The sequence below is a fragment of the Lycium barbarum genome, chromosome 8 (genome assembly GCF_019175385.1).
Source record: "Lycium barbarum isolate Lr01 chromosome 8, ASM1917538v2, whole genome shotgun sequence".
NCBI classification, from domain to species: domain Eukaryota; kingdom Viridiplantae; phylum Streptophyta; class Magnoliopsida; order Solanales; family Solanaceae; genus Lycium; species Lycium barbarum.
Window position 1 is genome coordinate 47,785,387 of NC_083344.1, and position 22,138 is coordinate 47,807,524.

The following is a 22,138-nucleotide window of genomic DNA, read 5'->3' on the forward strand; positions in this document are numbered from 1 at the left end:
CATCATGTGGAGAAACTGGGGATACTGTAGCTGCAGCCCTTCTGGGATCCGCTGGGACGGAAGGGCTTTGAGAAGACTGTGATGGGGCCTAACTTTGGGACTCACCCTGGCCCGCATCCACTGGTGGCACCTGACTGGTACCCTCATCTGCCGCAGCCTTGCCTCTCTGGCCAGCTGAAGCTTTCCTCATCACAGGCATCGCTGAAATCACAATATGTTATTAGAAAAGGAGCACTGATGGTATGGCTCTAACGCACGAACTAAGATAAGAAAGAAGGACAATCTACCAAGATGCCCTGCAGCCTCTTGTTTATAAGTGTGGTGCACAATACACTATAAACAAGACTCTGCTAGACACGGCTTGTAAACAACCCTAAGACGGAATAACTCTGATACCAAGTTTGTCACGACCCAAACTGGAGGACCATGATGGGCACCCGGGCCCTACCTGCCGAGCACCGCTAATCATACTTTCATATCATAATCATAAACAATAGTGGACCTCGAGGGTCATCAAATGGAAATCTACTAAATAATAAGAGAAATATGCTGAAAAAAGGGATGAGCCCGAAAAGACATACTATATGACTATGCTGGACAAAACTGTGCAAGCTGACAAGTCCATCATGGTATACCATCCAGCAAAAATATAGGCCGAGAGAGTCATGCAACGTCTAACTAACCCATGACTGTCTACAAGCCTCTACTGGAGTATATGACATAATAAGGTCGGGACAAGGCCCTGCCATACTCGTATGTACACAAAAGTATAATGTACCAAAAACACAACAACTACTCCGAAACAAGAGGAGTGCTCCAATATCAGCTGAACAACAACCTACAGGGGCGGATCGTCAACTTGTCTACCTGAACCTGCGGGCATGAAACGCAGCGCCCCTAGAAAAAGTGACGTCGGTATGGACAAAGTACTGAGTATGTAAGGCATGAGAGTAGCATTAAAGAGATGTAAAAGTACATAGGATGAAATGAATGCAACCTGTATGTCTGAACTGCCTCTGAGGGCCAATGATATGGATAAATACTGTACATGCACGCATAGGGGTCATACATATGTATATGCGTATATAACACTTGTCAAGCCTCTATGGGCATCCCATCATATCATATCGACCTCTGTGGGCATCATCACCAACATATGACCAGCCGATCAGGTAGTAGTGCGTATATAACGCTGTCACCTTCCTTATACCCCATATAGATAATACATAATATACGCGTATATAACGCCTGAGGGGTCATAGGTCTATCTATATATATAATGCAATGCATGAACATGATAAGAGTATATCCTGAATCTGTCGGAGTGACGTAAGGTCGTTACACCTCAGAACATATTATGAGATAGCATTTTCATCAACAAGTGACTCTATGAAACATATTGAATCTGAAGAAGGACTTACTGAAAACAACATTCTAGAACATGAATCAACATGGAACATCCCGAGCTACTAAGAATAGAATCATTATGGAATAGCGTTACGTTTACTTTTCGTTCATAAGGATCATGCCAAAAGAAAGAAAATTAGCCTTAACATACCTCAAGTCGTCAACCAAAATCCCACAATGAAACTATCAGGCTAGTATTCCAATCTCCTTAATCCCTACAGCACACCTAATTGTCAACAACACAACAACAACCTCATATAAGTCTCTTTAATTGCACATCAATACTCGCCCTAAGATTTACATCAAAACAACTCATACACACTTTGTATACAACACTTATACACTTTCTTCTTCCAATTATCTTTCTTCTTCCAATTATACCAAGTATAACATCCTCAATACAATCTCAACACCAACTACTATCCTTAAAACAAGATTTTTGCCTTAAAAACATATTTACGACATGACTCAAGTTAGATTACATCTCAACATAAACTCAAATTCATATTTGAACCTTTCTTCCAACTCCTTTCCCTCCAAACCTAGCATAACCATTATATAAACTCATAAACATGAAGTTCAGATAAAATCTTACCTCAAAACTCAAGGACACATCAATTCCAAGAGTGCTTCACCTTGAAGTATCCTCCAAAACCACTACCAAGATGAGAAACAAGCTTCCATGATCACTTTAGAACCTTTAAACACTTAATTTCTCTTTTGATCCTTGATTTTTTTTAGGAGTTGATTGGATATGATGGAGAGGGTTTCTAGAATGTTAGAGGTTAGAGAAAGTGGAGAAAATGAACCAAAATGATAAGCATGAGAAATATATATTAAAAAAAATTACAGTTGACTTAAAAATACGGCCACAAGTACGAACCGTATTTTTAAATATGGTCCGTATCTTGGACTGTAATTCTCTGGATGAAAATCATCCACTCCGTCTAATGAAGTACGGACCGTATTTCCAAGTACGGTCCGTGTTTCCCATATACGGTCCGTATATATGCTTGCCAAAATCCGCTTTCGATGAAACATATTCTCTTCGATTCGTTCATCCTCTAATCCTTCCAACACTTACCAAACATGAATTTAAACCCTCGTATACTCAAGATGAACATGTCTAATCTCACATATCCTTGAAAGTACCTCCGCTTTCTGAATCTGTAGCAACCAACTCACAAAGAAACTTAACGAAAGTATGGGGTGTAACATCCTCTGTGTCGGTTCCTCCATCTTCGTCTCTTTCTTTTCTACAACTCTCTGCCTTTTTTCTTCCCTGGTCCAGTTAATAACGGCAGTTGCGGCGGAGTTGGTCAGTTACTGGTGGCAGGTGCGGCAGTGCTGGTGCTCCGCCTTTTCTCCTCCCCTGGTCCGACGCTTTTTCTAGAGAATGAAGTTGTTCCCAACTTTCCCACCTAACCTTCAGATCCGTAAAGTAGATCTGATCAGATAAATTTTCCCGGCGGTCTCTATTTCTTCTCCGATAATCCTTGTATGTGTGTATATGGTGTATAATAATTGTATAATATGTGTATAATTATTATGTATACATTATACACTGAGTATACATTTATTATACACAAATTATAAAACAATGATACATTTTCTATACACATACAATATGGATACATATTCGATATAATAATGATATAGTTTCTACACATATGATACATGTTCTATACAACAATGATACAGTTTCAATACATATGCTAGAATTAGTTGAAAAAAGGCTACAAAATTTTAAAAAGGGTAAAAAATGTCTTTTAAGCTTCCTACGTAAGATATTTTCACTCATGCCAATTGTTGCCAAAAGCACTTTTTTTGGGAGGAAAAACACTTTTCTTTGAAAATTTGAGGTGTTTGGCCAATATATAAAAGTGCTTTTAAGTAGAAGCAAAACCAGAACCAGTTTTTCTACAGTTGGGGAGAAGCTAATAATAGCTGCTTCTTGAAAAAAGCAGAAACTGAAAGTTACTTTTTTAAACATAAAAATATCCCCACCATAAAATATATTTACCAAGTACATTCTTCATTAATTTATTAATTTCTAATTATACATATTTATGCATACCAACTCATTGTGATTCTTAATGAGATCTCACTCACACGTATAAATGATAAAAATAAAATTACAATTACTTATCATACCAATATTTACTATGTCTTGGATTCATCTATGTATTATATTGATAGAAATTTTTAATATGTTATCTTTAATTTTAATTAAATAAAAGTAAAAATTTAATTAAAGTTTTTCATGATAAATATTTAAAATGATTTCTCTCTATAGAATAATCTTAATAGTAAACATTCATTGATACTTGTGTTTTTTCATAAGTTGACACTCAAATGCACTTTTAAAAAAAAATTAAATCAAACACAATCTGTTTATCAAAAATACATTTTAAACACAAAATTTTTTCATAAAAGTAATTTTTTTTAAAATACACTTCTCAAAATAAGCAAGTTTTAATTGGTTGGCCATATAGACTCTTTAGAGGGGTTTTGCTCGAGTGTGGCCGGTTCAAGGAAAGAAACAAGAACCGAATTCTGTAGGGCTTAGGCCGTTGCCTATGACCAAAAATGACAGGATACTGAAACTCCCGGTTCTCTTGCCTTAGTAAACCGGTCCAAACCCTCACCATTCTCAAGTCAACCCGAGCTTTTGTTCTCCCGATTTACAATCTCAACCGGTCATCCTTCGACTCTCTCTTTCCCTATTAAAATAAAATAAAAAAAAACAATCTTGCAATCCCTAACTCGGTTTCTCCCATCTTTCTAGCGAACCAACAATTTTACAAGTAAGTCTTCATTTTTACGCCTTTACATTATTCATTTTTATTTTAAGTATATATAGAATAGATTGAAGGGTATAATGGGTTCTAACTTGGAACCGGTGGCAGTTACCTCACTAAAACATGACCCAGCATGGAAACATTGTGAAATGTATATGAATGGGGAGAGGGTGCAGTTAAAGTGTATATATTGTGGTAAAATATTTAAGGGTGGTGGAATTCATAGGATTAAAGAACATCTTGCTGGTCAGAAAGGTAATGCATCTACTTGTTTGAGAGTTCAACCTGATGTTCGCCTTCTTATGCAAGAGAGCTTAAATGGTGTTGTAATGAAGAAGAGAAAAAAACAAAAACTTGCTCAGGAAATATCAACTTATAATAATAATGGTGTATTTACTGATACTTGTGGCCTCCAAGTTGACTTGCTTCCAATACCCGAAACAGAAACCTCTAATTTGTTTTTGAATCGAGACGAAGGAGGAGTTGGTGGTAGGAAGAAAAAAAGTAGGATTAGAAAAGCCTCTTCCTTAGTTAATAATAATAATAATGCTATGGCTGTAGCGATTAATCAGTCGAAAAGAGTGAACAATCATGTGCATATGGCAGTAGCCAGATTCCTTTTAGATGCAAGGGTGCCTCTTGATGCTGTAAATTCCGTTTATTTCCAACCGATGATTGATGTGATCGCTTCCCAAGGAACACAAGTTGCAGGCCCTTCTTACCATGATCTCAGAAGTTGGGTTCTAAAAGCTTCAGTTCAAGATGTGAGGCATGACATTGATCAATGTTCAACCACCTGGGCAAGGACTGGTTGTTCTCTTTTGGTTGATGAGTTTATTACAGGGAAGGGTAAAATATTGGTAAACTTTTTGGTCTACTGCCCCGAAGGGACAATGTTTTTGAGGTCTGTGGAAGCGTCTACCCTAATTAATTCTACAGATTCTCTATATGAGTTGCTTAAGGAGGTAGTGGAGGAAGTTGGTGTGAGAAATGTGTTGCAAGTAATAACTAGTAATGAGGAGCGATACGTTATTGCTGGGAAAAGACTCACTGATGCTTACCCTACACTCTTTTGGACTCCTTGTGCTGCTCACTCCATTGACTTGATGCTCGAGGACATAAAAAAGGTTGAGTGGATCAGTACTATAATGGAACAAGCCAAGTCGATATCAAGATTCATCTACAACAATAACGTTCACTTGAGTATGATGAGAAAGTTCACCTTTGGAGTTGACTTGGTTGATTTTGGAGTTACACGCTCGGCAACCGACTTTTTGACACTAAAAAGAATGGTAAATATCAAACACAATCTGCAATCGATGGTTACTTCAATGGAGTGGATGGAGAGCCCATATTCAAAGAAACCAGAGGGGTTTGCCGTGCTAGATTATATCAATAATCAGTCCTTTTGGTCTACTTGCAGCTTGATTACCCGCTTGACAGATCCCTTCTTGAGGCTTTTAAGGATAGTCTGCAGTGAGGAGAGGCCTGCAATGGCGTATGTTTATGCAGGGCTCTATCGAGCAAAAGAAACAATTAAGAAAGAGTTTGTCGATAAGAAGGAATACTCAGTTTATTGGAATATTATAGATCACAGGTGGGAACCACTTGAACGACATCCTCTTCATGCTGCAGGGTTTTACCTCAATCCCAAGTTTTTCTATGCCACTGAGGAAGACGTGCACCTCCATATCAGATCACTTGTATATGATTGTATAGAGAAGTTGGTTCCTGATCCTAAAATCCAAGACAAAATTGTGAAAGAAACTACTTCTTACCACAACTGTGCTGGAGATTTTGGGAGGAAAATGGCAGTGAGAGCCAGAGACACTCTTTTTCCTGGTGAGTGTCATAAATGTCTGTTTGTGTGGTTTGAAATTTTGAAACAATTAGTCATTCAGCAAATTTAGTTTATCTCAACTTGAATATTACCGCTTACCTATAATTCTGGGATTTTCTTGCTCATAGAGTGTCAAATAAACTGTAGCTCTATCCCTCATCAAAATGAATATGCATATTATATTATATTATATTATATTATATTATATTTTATATTCATTTCTATCTCTTGTTTAGTTCCCATTTCCTTCTAGTGTGGTCAGCTTATGTCTACAAGCTTTTATTTGTATATGCTTGGTAGTAATGGGATTGATACTTATTTTCTACTTAAGATCCTTCGATCAGAGAAATATTTTGGTGTTAATGGCCACAAGCTTGTTGGAATTATGCTCTATTGCATAGAGTGTATCCTTCTAGTTTCAAGAGACTATTAGACAGTTTGCATTTGCTTGGATGGGATGCTGGTAAGGTTTCAAGCCGCATGGGTTGTTTGCCCTTTTGTTTGCATGAGATTTGACTTTACAGATTGTGGAGAAAAATTCTTTTTAGTCTAAGTATGGAATATTCTTTAGTTAAGGAAATTATTGGAGTTTGGCAAAGCAAATTAACAAGTAATAATGTAGTGTCATCCTCCTCGTATAGTGAATCTTTGTCTGTTTCAGAATTGACAGGAGTCATTATATTGTAATTTTGCAGCTGAGTGGTGGTTAAATTATGGTGGAGGATGCTCAAATTTGACTCGCTTGGCCATCCGTATTCTCAGTCAAACATCAAGTTTGATCAGGTCCAAGCCAGGTCGAATTCCTTTAGAAGAGATGCATGAAACAAAAAATTGCATCGAGCATCAAAGACTTAATGATCTGGCTTTTGTTCAGTACAACCTGTGGCTGAGGCAAAGGTAAAGGGAGAAATTGACATATTGTTCTCCATTTCTTGAGCTGTAAAAGAGTATGTCTAATTTATTTCTTACAGCAATAGGAAGAACATGGAGCCAGATTCTATGGACTCTATTTCCTATGACAAAATGGAACTTGTCCATGATTGGGTTTCCAGGAGGGAACTAAGTTCGGAGGACATGGAAAGTTCAGACTGGATGACAGTTGACCCACCTTCGGGCAGCATAGTTCCCTTAGGTCCATTAATTGATGATATTGAAGCCTTAGGTGCAGGTAAATTATGTTTCTCATGTAGGAAATATCTGAAAACTGCAATTTTTTGCTGACCGTCAACTCTTACCGCAGGTTTTGATGATTTTGAAATTTTTGGTGGGCCAAAAGATAATGAAGAAGAGATTGGAGAGGAGACACTGTAAATGAGTGAACTTTTGATATTGAAGATTTTCCTTCTGTTGGAAGGAAAATGGGAAGATTATGCTGAGTCAGGCATGGTGGCTTACCTGGACTATAGTTTTAAGCCATAGCAAAAAGCAGTTTGAGGTTTTGGTGCTGATGCTCAGCGGCTATGTGCTATTCCTGTACACAAACTTGTTTTCTTTGCGTCTTCCCTTTACTCCTGTGGCAATCTCATGTAGCATGTGACATAGACGTTTTTCTTTTCAGATGGAAAACTGTTGCCTGTTGGAGAGGCCTTGTTTGTTGAATGGTGTGACCAATTGAGGATCTGGGATCAGTCAGAGAAGTGATTGGTGTCTCAAAATGCAGAGCAGTTGTATCACTTCTGCTCTAAAGTAATATATTGGGAGGGAGAAATCTTCTTTCTGAACCTGGTTCTGTTTTTCTCTAGTTTCCTCCTGCATTTATTCTCGGTGACGTTCCAGGGCATACGAGTGGAGTCTTTTCTTGCATATCTGGAAATTACATCAAATTTTTAGAGTGTGCAAATTGAGCCAGAATGTTTTCCTGCTTTTCCAAAGACCGATTGGATTTTACATTTATCATATGCTCATATTTGTGAATATACACAAACTGCCTTTGAGGTCTCAGATCCCATGTTCTCTCTTTTCACTAGCTTCAGCTGTATTCATGGTGAATATCCTTTCGAGAAATGTCATTATTGGTCACTTGCTTTCTTTTTCTTTTTATCCTTCTTTCTTTTCGTGAGCATCATCAAGCTTTCTTGGACTTACGCCTCATTTGTTTTCATTAAAATTAAGACTTTTGTATCTAAATATACATCTGAATATTCAAATGTGGATTAAAATCTAGACATTTGAATCTGAATGCACATCTGAATTGTTAAGATGTACTATTAAGATTTGAATACTAAATAATTAAAGACTATTTATTCTTTAATGTCACGACCTAAAATCCCCCAAGCCGTGATAGCACTTACACCAGACCGGTAGATGAACCAATTTCGCTTTTAGCCATTTATTTCTTATAAACAATTATAGTGAAATCATACGTGAACAACAATAATGCCTCAAATTTGAATATATCAATTGTGACGAAATTCAACCAAAATACCCCATGACTTGGTAATATGAGTGAAGAGCACCTAAAATTGAAAGTAAATACAAGAGTTTTAGACCACACTGTGATGTGATTTTTCGAGTTAACAAAGAACCAATCGACCAGGATCTTATTCTTGAAGCGATTGATGGGCAGAATTCAACAAACGGACGTAAATCGGGCTATACTTCTCGAAATTATGTGATTTCAAGACGAGGAGAAAGATGACGATTTGAACTATAAAAATAACTATTGAATGATTTAAATCAAGTAAGTATTGAAGGCGGAATGATGGAAAGAAAATTAGGGTTCTGGATATGACTAGAACGAATTTTAATCAAGAAACGCGTTCTTGAATGATCAAGAACAAATAAAGTTCCTAAGTCACCACTTGAAATCAACTTACGTGATAAAGAAACACCACACGCTATTGAAAACAAGATAAAGACTATCACCACCTTGCTTGGAACCAAAAACAAGGATAAAGAAGACCAAATAGAGAAAATAACTCTATTGCAAACTAGGGTTTATGCTCAAAACGTGAATAGTATATTTACAAGTCATGAGAACCCTTTATATAGGCCTAGGTTCTCTTCTTTTATGACTACAAATCCACATTCTACTCTAGAAAGGAAATAACTAAAAACAAGAAAAATAAAATCCCTATTCTACAAGGAAAAGAATAAAAAAAGCTAGAATCCTACTAGAACTAGGATAAAGATCCTACTAATGATAGGAAATTAAATCCTACTATAATATAAATCAAGAAACAAGAAACCTATTTAGAAAAGGATTCAAGAAACAAGAATGAGAAATAATCTTCAAACTTGAGCTTCTTGGACTTTTCTTTTTCTTGAATTTCAATCTTGTGTTTCTTGATTTTCTTGGATTTCTTGATCTTCTTCATCTTTCATCATTCTCCCCTTGTTGAGAAAGACTCGTCCTCGAGTCTAAAGGCTCTATAAACGGTGAAAGATTAACCAAAAAAAAAAAAAAAAAAAATTGGGAACAACCCATACTTACCAGGCTCTAAGTTGCATTTTTCTAACTTTTCATAGAGCTTCATCATGTTCAAAGAAAGCTTTGCATATGGCCGAACTAAATCCCACTTTCTTAGTGGTAACATTATACCATGATTTCTCAAACATATCATCTTAAACTGATCTTCAATGTGTAAACCATGATCATAACTTATTTCCTTTTGTTCTTCATAAATCTTGAACACTTCCGTGTCGATATGGTATTTGCATGCAAAATCTGAGTTAGTGCCACAAAAACCTTTAAATAAATCAAATTCATGAACCTTTGGATCAGGGTTAGAGAATAAATCATGTCTTCTTATGTGCTCCTTGATGATTTTGATGCTCTCATATTTGACATGATTATAGCCATTAACCTCAATGAAATTGAGAGATATTAAATCTGCACTTTCTTGCAAAGATTCAACCTTTTGAGGAATAAATCTTGCTCGAATTAGATAATAAATTAAACTCTCATTCATAACCTCCTTTTTCAGCAACTTATTCTCTTTCTCTTCCAAATCTTCATAGACTATTGGTCCTATGCAATCCGTTACTTTGGTTGGTGTGGAGTAAGAAACAAAATCTGTATTCTTTTTGAAATCCCTTTGTGGAAACTCAATCTCACAAATAGTTGGATGCTCCAATGGATCCTCATCAAACTTTGGAGGTAAATCCTCCACTTGTGGATCCAATACATTCTCCTCCTCCGTTTGCTGTTCCATATTTATGGGACCAATGATTTGTAATTTGGTCACAAAAGAATCATCAACATTCTTGGAGTTTTTAGCAACATCTTCTTGATTCAAGGGAACCAATTTAATTCTTCGTCCATCCTTTGTAAAAGAGTAGGTATTACGATATTCATCCTATTTAGCACACCTATCGTACACCCATGGTCTTCCAAGTAATAAGTGGAAAGCATCCATCTTTTTTACATCACACCAAACAACGTCTTTATATATTTTGCCAATAGAAAAAGAAACTAGGCATTGACGAGTTACCTCTAAACCATCACCATTCTCAAATTCGATACTGTAAGGATATGGATGATGCTTGGTTGACAAGCCAAGTTTAGAAACCATCTCTTCAGAAACAACATTAATATGACTCTCATTATCAATGATCACCGAACATACCTTACCATGTGAGGTACATCTAGTGCGGAAAAGAGATTCTTTTTTCTTTTCATCTTCTTGAACCCAACGTCCTCTTATTTCTTGCATATAATCCATGAAATTACTCAACTGTGCTCTGATATCAAATTGATGTGATTCTTCGAGTTAACAAAGAACCAATCGACCAGGATATTATTCTTGAAGCGATTGATGGGCAGAATTCAACAAACGGACGTAAATCGGGCTATACTTCTCGAAATTATGTGATTTCAAGACGAGGAGAAAGATGACGATTTGAACTATAAAAATAACTATTGAATGGTTTAAATCAAGTAAGTATTGAAGGCGGAGTGATGGAAAGAAAATTAGGGTTCTGGATATGACTAGAACGAATTTTAATCAAGAAACGCGTTCTTGAATGATCAAGAACAAATAAAGTTCTTAAGTCACCACTTGAAATCAACTTACGTGATAAAGAAACACCACACGCTATTGAAAACAAGATAAAGACTATCACCACCTTGCTTGGAACCAAAAACAAGGATAAAGAAGACCAAATAGAGAAAATAACTCTATTGCAAACTAGGGTTTATGCTAAAAAACGTGAATAGTATATTTACAAGTCATGAGAACCCTTTATATAGGCCTAGATTTTATTCTTTTATGACTACAAATCCATATTCTACTCTAGAAAGGAAATAACTAAAAACAAGGAAAATAAAATCCTTATTCTACAAGGAAAAGAATAAAAAAAGCTAGAATCCTACTAGAACTAGGATAAAGATCCTACTAATGATAGGAAATTAAATCCTACTATAATATAAATCAAGAAACAAGAAACCTATTTAGAAAAGGATTCAAGAAACAAGAATGGGAAATAATCTTCAAACTTGAGCTTCTTGGACTTTTCTTTTTCTTGAATTTCAATCTTGTGTTTCTTGATTTTCTTGGATTTCTTGATCTTCTTCATCTTTCATCACACTGTCTATGAATAGAATGACAGATAAATAACAGAATCGGAGTTCGGTGCTACAGACCAGCTAGCAGCTCACGTTGAAACTCCAAATAGCAGCATTTTAATCATATCTGTGTACTCCGCTAGTACTCACATCTAATTCCGCACATAAAAATGCAAGTAAGTGTAGCATGAGTATAAAAACAATGCGTACTCGGTAAGTATCATCGACCGACCCTAACAAAGTAGTGATGAGCCTATAGAAAACTTATTGTTGGCCTGCCTTATTCATAATTATAAACAACAGATAGGATCAAGACATAATACAAGATAGTGTTATCCAAACAACATTTAATTAAGCACGAAATCAGCACATGCAGATATTATCCACAAATCCAATCCAACACTAAGAATCGAGCTTCATAGAATTCTCAAATTCAACATATATAGATGATATGCACAACTTCCATCAAAACAACATATTAAATGCACCAAGTCAAAATATATGGATGATATGCATGAAAATAGTCATATGCAATGCAGACTCTCACCATAACAATATTAAAATTGAGTACGTCCAGTGCCAAACATACACACTAACTCCAACGGGGTGTCGGAGAGTGTGACTATAGGGGACAACCATGTTGTCCATATGCTAATAATCAATTCAACCGGCCCGCCAGGTCATAATACAATCACTCCGCCCGGAACCATTTGTAAATACCCATGAATCATTGACACTCGGTTATACATACACACAAACACCCACACCCACACACATCTCAGTGAAAGGTCGAGTCATCTACAGACTCAAGTCCCTGTTCGATGCACACACTTTTTTTCTAATAAAACAAGTTCCTTAAAAATGAGGAACATATCTTTCCTAGCGGTAGTAGGGAAAAAAAGTTCCACAAGTGGTATTCCACATTGATTGTGTCCTCACCTCCAACATACGTCATCTTCACCCCACCCTTATATATATATATATATATATATATATATATATATATATATATATATATATATATATATATCGGTGAAAGGTAGAGTCATCGACGGACTCGATTCCCTGTTTGATGCACGAAAAATATTTTTTCTATTAAAGATCCTTAATAACTGGTCCAATTAGCCTATGTAAACTGATCTCATTATTTAGAACGTCCCGAAGTTAAAGTAAACTCTTAGATTGACCAAAATGTCAACCCTCAAGTCAACAGGTCAAAATCCAAAATGAAATAATCAAGCGCATTAGCCATTAGTAAAGGAAACCAAATATATATAATTAAAATATTATTTTGATGCCAAATGTTAGCTCAAATACAACAACTCACTTTGAGACTATCTAATAGGCAGATTGGCATGGAGATGACTGTCACTTTAGTTTATGCTAAATGTGACAGGATGGAAAGAATTGAGTTGTGGGATTCCTTGTACAACTTAGCATCAGATATGAATACACCATGGCTAGTTGGTGGTGACTTCAATGTGATCACAGATGAGCATGAAAAGTATAGTGGACAACCTGTCTCCTTGAATGAGGTGGAGGATTTTAGGCACTGCATTAACACATGCAATTTAACAGATTTGGGATACAAAGGTAGTGTGTATACCTGGTGGAATAGAAGAGGTGCTGGGGATTGTATATTCAAGAGATTGGACAGATGCCTTGGTAGCTTTGAATTTCAACAGCTGTTTCCAGGCTTGGAGATCACACACTTGATAAAAAATGGTTCTGATCACTCTCCTTCATTGTTAGAATGCAGAGAAGAAGCAGTTCAAATTAGGAAGTCATTCAGATTTCTTAACTTTTGGGTGAAACATGAAACTTTCCTTGATGTTGTGAGAGTAAATTGGAATACTGATGTGCTAGCAAATTCTTTCATGTCCTTTAACTTGAAACTGAAGAGAATGAAGAAAGTGTTGTCACAATGGAATAGAGCAACGTATGGGGATATATTTCAGCAAGTTACAAATCTTGAAGAGGTCATTAAAGCTCATGAGCAACAGTTTGAAGTAGATCCATCTTTACTCAATAGAGAAAAGCTGCAGAAGTTACAAGATGAATTGACTAGAGTGTATGCATTGGAGGAGGAGGAGTATTGGAAACAAAAGACTGGTTTGAAATGGTTCCAGGAAGGTGCTAAGAATTCCAAATTCTTCCATGCACATGTGAATGGAAGAAGGAAATTTCTGCAGCTTAGGAGAATTCAGGATTCTCAAGGAACTTGTCTTGAAACAAATGAAGAAATTGCTGATGAGGCTATTAGATTTTATCATGCTCAATTCCATGAAACTAATGTGCCTACTCAGTTTGATATTTTGCAGCAGGTTCCTAGAATGATCACACCTGAACAAAATGCAGAATTGATTGCTAATCCTACTAAAGATGAGGTTAAGCATGCAGTGTTTGTTTTGATTAATGCAAGTGCAGGTGGACCTGATGGATACACAGGCATGTTTTTCCAAGCATGTTGGGATATCATTGGAGATGATATATACAATATGGTATGGGATTTCTTTGGAGGTATGCAACTACCTAGGTACATAACTCACACTAATCTTGTCTTGTTGCCTAAGAAGCAGAATCCTCAGACTTTTAGTGACATGAGACCTATAAGCTTAAGCAACTTTGTTAATAAGATTTTCGCTAGAGTTATTCATGAAAGGGTGGTTAACTTGTAACCAGACTTGATCTCTCAAAATCAAGCTGGTTTTGTGAGGGGTAGAAGTATAGTGGAGAACATCTTATTAACTCAAGAGATTATATCTGATATTAGGCTCATAACTAATAAAGGAAAGAAGAATGGAAATCAAATAGTCCCTAATGTTCTAATGAAGCTTGTCATGACAAAAGCTTATGACAGATTTGTCACGACCCGACTAGGGGCCATGACGGGTACCCGGGGCAAACCACCGAGCACCACTCATACCATTACCCATCGTACACATCAAGCATTCATTCATTTGTCTTATACTCAAAATCATAGGAAAACCCTTTCTTCACATTGAAACATAGTACCTTTATATACATAAGCCCTTCGGCTATATATATATATACACGTGGAAAAATCGTGAGACCATACTACCCACACATGCGTATCTACGAGCCTCTACTAGAGTACTAGACATATGGACGGGACAGGGCCCCGTCATGCCCAAAACATATATATACACAAAACAGTAAATAAATGGCACCTCTGGAACAATGGAGTGCTCTCAAGTCAGCTAATAGCTCCTACGAGTCTGGATCACCTCCCTGTCTACCTGTGGGCATGAACACAACGTCCAAAGAAAACGGACGTCAGTACGAACATTGTACTGAGTATGTAAGGCATGAATGAAATGAACATAATAGAGAAATCATAAGACATAAGATGAAGATATAACCTACGTAACTTTTAAGTGTGGATACCTTTCATACATATCTTATATATAATCATAGTACATGTATCATCATAGCGCATACATCATCATATCATATATATCGTCATCGTTAACCCGCGTCCGGGTAACCATCATATGTCGCCCACTAGTGGTGTCATGCCCAGCCCTCTAGGCTCGGTGTAAACATAGCAGCCCGCCTTAGCGGTGACATGCTTGGCCATTTAGGCACGGTGGAATCGTATGCAGCCCGCCTTTGCGGTGACATACCCGGCCAACTAGGCACGGTGGAGTCGTATCGTCATATAGGCAACATAAACTTATCATTATTATACATCTCACAGGCATATCATAAGCTTAGCGTCATTATACATTTATCATCAAACATACATTAGCACTTGAAGGCAACTATGGCTATGTCGGGGTGACATAAGGTCGTGAACCCCCGATTACATTATGGAATGATCATACTCATTATGTCTCACCTTGAGGGGACTAACATTTTAAGGTGAGTGTACACAAGAAAAAACATCGATGGAACCATACTTAGGATCATTAACCTCATGGAAATCGTATGTCATTCTAGGATTCTTTATACTTAAGCTCATCGTCATCACTATCATGCTCGTATCGTATCTCTTTTCTTTATCATGTGCGTATGTAGCTCTTTATAGTCATGGACTCATAATTTCTGTTATTTAGGAAGATTATGGAAAATTTGGAAGATTCATGCCATAGGAGTCATGCCTTAGAAGGAAAGGATTAGCCTTACATACCTCTTTTGTTTAACAATTCTATCGCTTGATTGTTCTCCTTCGATGCTCGCGTTTCTACCTTCAAGAAAGTTCGTATTAACATTAGCTAATTTATTATAAGAACGTGCTTACTAAAGCTAGGGAAAATTGGGCAGCATTCCCTTTGTTTATACAACTTTCCTCATATCACGTAACGACTCCCAAGCATCCATAACAACATTCACAATATTATAGGCAACAATCATCATTCATCTATATTATCCACATTTCACAATTTCACTTCAATTCCTCCATAATCATGGTCATAGTTCACTATTGCGTTTTCTCACATATAATACTTATCCCATATTCTAAATGTCACTTATAGCATACTTACATTCGCAACATATCAATATTCATGGCTCATCCCAAACTACTACTCAAAATCTCATTATTCCTATCTTTGTGACCCATTTTCTATCTTCTTCCATAATCTAAGTCTTTCAACCTCTCATTACCTTAAACAACATGAAAAGATCATAAAACTTACCTTATATAGGGTATGAATAAGCCTTGAGTATAAATACTTCTCTTGCACCTAAACCCTAGTTCACTTCCATTGGAGTTCCTTGGCTTGGATGAACTTTAATGTGTCTCATACACTTGATTTTGTTAGTTTGATGAAGTTGATTCTTGTTTAGTCTTAGATTCTTGTAAAAGAAGTGTGGAATATTCTAGAGGGTTAGAGAGAAGTGGAGAAGTGAGGGAAATGAAAATAATAACATGGGGTCTTATATTTATATTTGGAAAATCTGACCAGTCGGGAAATTATACGGACACTTATATGGTCCGTATAAGTGACCGTGAAATCACCCCATCAACTTTTTTCTTCTGTGACCATTATACGACACATTATACGGTCCGTATAAGTAACCGTATAATCCCATCAGTGAGGGACCTTCACTGTGATAATTTTGCGGACCATTATACAGACCGTATAACATTATACGGACCGTATAATTGGTCGTATAATCTATCTTTTCACCGATTTTGTTCTCGTCACTTCGTTTGATCTCTAATCCTTATGGAACCTTCTTAGCACTTGTTTAACACTTCATTAACAATCTAAGGGACGTTATAACTCTTCTCCAAACTATCATTAAGCCATCATTCATTCGATACTCGTAAATCCTGCCCGACACACAACATATACCTTGCTTTCCTTAACAACTTTCGTCTCCTCTCTCAAATGTCTTTGAAATCTCATCTAGAATCATCAATTGTTATTTCTCACTTATTGCAATACCGTATACTCCGTGCCTTTCGTTAGTTTATTCACTGTGCATCAACGGGAAATTTTTCGGGGTGTAACATTCTTCCCCCCTTTTGGAACATTCGTCCTCGAATGTTAAGCACTCGGGAATTCTTCGAAAATTTCGCCAGAGTTTCCCCTGTAATATGGCACTACCATCCTGTCACAACATCCCATAATAAAATTGCCTCATAGGGCCACAACGCAATAGCAATATAAGTTGGCCACACACGCCCAATATGCATAAAAAGAAAACATACATACCTCACAATCTCGATGTTTCATCGTGGATCTCTTCTGGGGGCTGAAATAAGTGCGGGTATTTGGGATGTTATATCCCGTATTTTTTACAGTCGGATATTTCAAGATAGTCGTGGTAAGTTAGGGGCAAGACCATTTTCCAAAGTTATTTTGATATACAAGTTGTTTATTAGTATGGAAATATTGAGAAAGGCTAAGGGTAAAAAGGGAAATTCACAAGGTGGTTCATGGTAATATTGTGGAAGGCTAGGGGCAAAACGGAAATTTCACAAAAATTCAAGAAAGTTCTTGAAGGGACCACTTGTGGCCGTGTGGTGTGGGTGTGGTCCCCGCCCCAAGTCTTGGCCAATTGACTCAAGCCAAGGGTGGGGGCATGTGTCCACCTTTTTATTTGTTGGAGCTAACTATAAATATGGACAAGGCTTACATAACAAGACATATTCATCTTCATGAAAATTCAAGAAACTTGAAGGAAAAGAAACTAAGAGGCATTCAGCCATAGCTCCAAAAATTTATGCCATGGAAATTGATCAAGAAAAATTATTTTCTTCTAGTATTCCAACCAATTGGAACGTCCCTAACAACGTGGAGTGGTTGTTGGAGCAAGCCAAGCACTTATTTGAGTGATCTACAAACCCTAGCCAAGTTAAGAAGTGAAGTGAGAAAGGTAAGGTCTAATCTTCTTTTACATGTGTCATGGATGATATGTACATGTTGTAGTGTGTAGAAATGGATGAAATGCATGAAGTAGGTGTGTATTGGTGGTGGCCGAATAGGAGCCATGTTGGTAGGATGTGATGCATTGATTTTATTTAGTATTTTGATTGTTGTTGTTGTGGATTCTATGATGCAAATGAAGGTTTAATGGTTCTAGTTGGCATTGTAATTATTTGTGGATTGTTGAAGAAGTTAATGTGACACTAGCATGAATTCTTATAATTGTATGAATGAAGTTGTTAATGTAGATTGTTGGTGGAGTTCATGAATTTGGAAGAAAAGAATGTGTTGTTGTCTTTGGTGGTGTTGTGAGGTTTCGGGTGGTAGTGTGCATTGGTTGGGATGTTTTGGCCATTGCGCGGATTGTTTGAAGTGTTCTTGAGTTCGGTGTGAAAGGTCTTAGGCAAGTATTTGAACATGTGAGCATTTATGTTGGCTTGATTGTATGTGATTGAATTGAATATAAATGAAATGCCGTCGAATTAGGTAAAAAGGAGCTACTAATGTTAGAATGCATTTTGAATTAAATTGTTGAAGTTGTTAATTTGGTTGTTGGTATTGTTGTTGATGATTTGGCCGAGTTGAATTCTCGTGGTTGGTTGAATTTACAGGGGAAATGCTGCCGAAATTTCGGTAGATTATAAATGAATTTATTTGAAGGACTAATACAAGTGTATGACGATGAGTCTGATGATTTTGTAAATCCTCTTGAATGTAGACTAGCAAGTCTGGACGAATAAGCGTAGCTAATAGGTCGTGGAACAGGTATGTAAGGCTTACCCTTTCTTTCTTTTGGCATGATCCTTATGAAACAAACAGATGACATACATGTGTGATTTCAAAGAAGCTCCTATTCTTAGAGCCACTAGGATGGCTAATATTCTTGATTTCTATAAGCTACTCCATATGGTTTTGATATGTATCTATGATTTCCGAAGCTCTATTTGATATGTTTCTGAGTTTGTCTATGATTCTTATTCACTTCTTGACATGAGTACGCTCGGTATAGTTGAGCTTATTATATGGTTGAATAACGAGTAAAGCATAAAGAGTTCATGTCCCTAAAAGGGGTTCCATAAGTATTAATGTCTCTAACTTTTGTATATAGTCTTGGATTGCTTTGGAAACGTTCGTAGAGGTTCTGTGGTAAAAGTGTCCATAACTTTCTCATACTAAACCGGATTGACTTGAAACGTGTTTATGATCCTCAAGTGTCGATTTGTGTGCTTACCTATCGAGTCTTGAATTATGTGCATATCGTTTCTCACTACTCTGCTCGTGCATGCCTCAATATGTCTTTCACCGAGTCCCGGGCCGGGAATGTTATCGTGCGCACTCCACTGCATTGTTCACCGAGTCCCTCGTTAGAGGGCCGGGTACGGTATATGTATGTGATGACATGATGAGATGATGATATGTTATGGCGGCCAGGAGGGCATATGATGACTTTGTTCACCGAGTCCCTCACTAGAGGGCCGGGTACGGTATATATATATATGCATGATAATATGATAGTATGCTGATCTGATGACATGATTTTGTTCACCGAGTCCCTCACTAGAGGGATGGGTACGATATATATATATATGCATGATGATATGATAGTACGCTGATATGATGACATGATTTTGTCCACCGAGTCCCATAATGGGCCGGGTACGGTACATGATAATGGTATGCATGATTTACATCTCAAAAGGCATATGTATTGATGTTCCTAAGACTCATACTTGTTTCTGGTAAAATCTTCATTTTAGTTATGTTCCTTTTTACTGTATTTCATGCCTTACATGCTCAGTACATATTCCGTACCAACCCCTTTTCTTCGGGGGCTGCGTTTCATGCCACGCAGGTACACCCAGATGAGTGGAAGACATTGCTAAAAGATGCTTCAACGGGATTGGCGAACTCCAAATGCTTCCGGAGTTTTGCCGAGTCAGAGTATATGTGTTATGGTTCCTGATTGATGTTAGAGACTTTGCAGACAGAGTCATGTATGTGGGTTGTCAGTCTTGTAAGCGGCTCTGCAAGCCGATGTGTCATTACGTGTTATGTTACAAATTCCATATGATTACAGATTTTATTTGATTTGAGAACGACGGAAAGAATGTTTCTAAAAGCCTTTACTATGTATTTCATTTTGTGATTTAAGAGATTAGGAGTGTAATAAGAGTCAGCGGGTTCGCTCGGCTCCGAATATGGGGTCGGGTGCCCATCATGCCCTGATCAAGATCAAGGTGTGACAATTTCATACTCTCTTCTGCTTCCCAAGTCATTTCTTCTCGGTTGTTATTTCGCCATAATACTTTAACAGAGGCCACTTCCTTATTTCGAAGTCTCCGTACTTTCCTATCTAATATGGCAATGGACACTTCTTCATAGACTAGATTTTCTGTCACTTGAACATCATCTATTGGGACAATCCTCGTAGGATATCCAACACACTTGCAGAGCATTGAGACATGGAAAACTGGATGGACTGATTCAAGTTCTGGAGGCAAGTCCAATTCATAAGCTACTTGACCTATCTTGCGGATAATCTTATAGGGTCCAATGTATCGAGAACTTAACTTTCATTTCTTACCAAATCTCATCACTCCTTTCATTGGTGACACCTTTAAGAATACCCAATCATCAACTTGAAATTTTAAGTCTCGTCGGCAGTTGTCCGCATAAGATTTTTGGCGACTTTGGGCTGTCAATAATCGATCTCGGATCACCTTGACTTTTTCTACTGCTTGTTGAATTGACTCAGGGCCTATTAGCTGTACTTCTCCTATTTCAAACCATCCGATTGGAGACCTACACTTCCTTCCATATAAAGCTTCGTACGGAGCCATTTGGATACTGGAATGGTAGCTATTGTTGTATGCAAACTCAATAAGAGGTAAGTGGTCATCCCAACTACCACCGAAATCTAGTACATATGCCCGTAACATATCTTCCAAGGTCTGAATAGTACATTCGGCTTGCCCATCAGTCTGCGGATGAAATGCCGTGCTAAGCTTTACTTGAGTACCCAAACCTTCTTGGAAGGATTTCCAGAACTTAGCTGTAAATTGTGCTCATCTATCTCTGATAATAGACATCGGAATACCATGGAGTCGTACAATCTCCTTGAGATACAACCTTGCATAATCTTCTGCTAAGTATGTGGTTCTAACAGGAAGAAAATGAGCTGCTTTCGTGAGTCTGTCCACGATCACCCATATGGAATCATACTTGCCTCGGGAATGAGGTAACCCCACAATAAAGTCCATGTTGATCACTTCCCATTTCCAAGTAGGGATTTCCATTACTTGCAATAATCCTCTTGGCTTTTGATGTTCGATTTTCACTTGCTGGCAGTTTGGACATTGAGCTACAAATTTTGCTATGTCTCTCTTCATGCCATCCCACCAATATATCAACTTGAGATCATGATACATCTTCGTTGCACCTGGGTGAGTAGAATACCGAGAATAATGAGCTTCTTCGAGGATTCGATGACGTAATTCTGCAACATTCGGAACACATAGCCTTCCTCGGTATCTAAGAATTCCATCCATAGAAGTTTCAAATGGGGACTCCTCTTTTTCATGAAATGTGTCTCTATAATGGCTCAACTGAGGATCTTCATATTGACGCTCTTTTACTTCCATATTCAGGGATGAAACTGTGGGATCATTAATACCAATTCTTGTACTACCTGAATCAATTAGACGTACTCCAAGATTAGTTAGTTGGTGGAGCTCATGAATTAATTCTTTCTTCTCCGGAGGAACTTCATATAGGCTGCCCATCGACCGGCGGCTAAGCGCATCAACTACTACATTTGCCTTTCCGGGGTGGTATAAAATACTCACATCATAATCTTTCAATAATTCTAACCACCGCCTCTGCCGCAGATTCAACTCCTTCGGTTTGAAAATGTATTGAAGACTCTTGTGATCTGTATAGATATCAACATGCATGCCATACAAGTAATGCCTCCACATCTTTAATGCATGAATAACTGCAGCCAATTCGAGATCATGAGTTGGGTAGTTCTTTTCATGTTTCCACAGCTGCCTCGAAGCATAAGCAATGACTTTACCGTGCTGTATTAACACACATCCTAACCCAACACCGGAAGCATCACAACATACAACATAACCATCTGACCCTTCTGGGAGTGTCAAGACTGGGGCTGAGGTTAATCTGT

The 22,138-nt window shown here is 37.5% G+C and overlaps 1 protein-coding gene across 4 annotated transcripts; it reads left to right on the forward strand.

The window, feature by feature from the left end:
* The first annotated feature begins 3,924 nt into the window (after window positions 1-3,924).
* On the forward strand, window positions 3,925-8,082 carry LOC132606139 (uncharacterized). 4 transcript variants are annotated; one of them, XR_009569610.1, is made up of 5 exons: window positions 3,927-6,050; window positions 6,744-6,945; window positions 7,020-7,216; window positions 7,289-7,521; window positions 7,607-8,082. XR_009569610.1 is itself a non-coding variant. In XM_060319498.1 (4 exons), exons 1-4 carry the CDS (start codon window positions 4,289-4,291, stop codon window positions 7,357-7,359), a joined length of 2,226 nt encoding a protein of 741 aa, XP_060175481.1. In that variant the 5' UTR covers window positions 3,926-4,288; the 3' UTR covers window positions 7,360-8,082. The 4 variants fall into 4 exon arrangements, 3 of the variants coding, with proteins under 3 accessions (XP_060175482.1, XP_060175481.1, XP_060175480.1); XM_060319498.1 differs by having other exon boundaries at window positions 3,926-6,050; window positions 7,026-7,216; window positions 7,289-8,082; XM_060319497.1 differs by having other exon boundaries at window positions 7,289-8,082.
* Window positions 8,083-22,138: the final 14,056 nt, after the last annotated feature.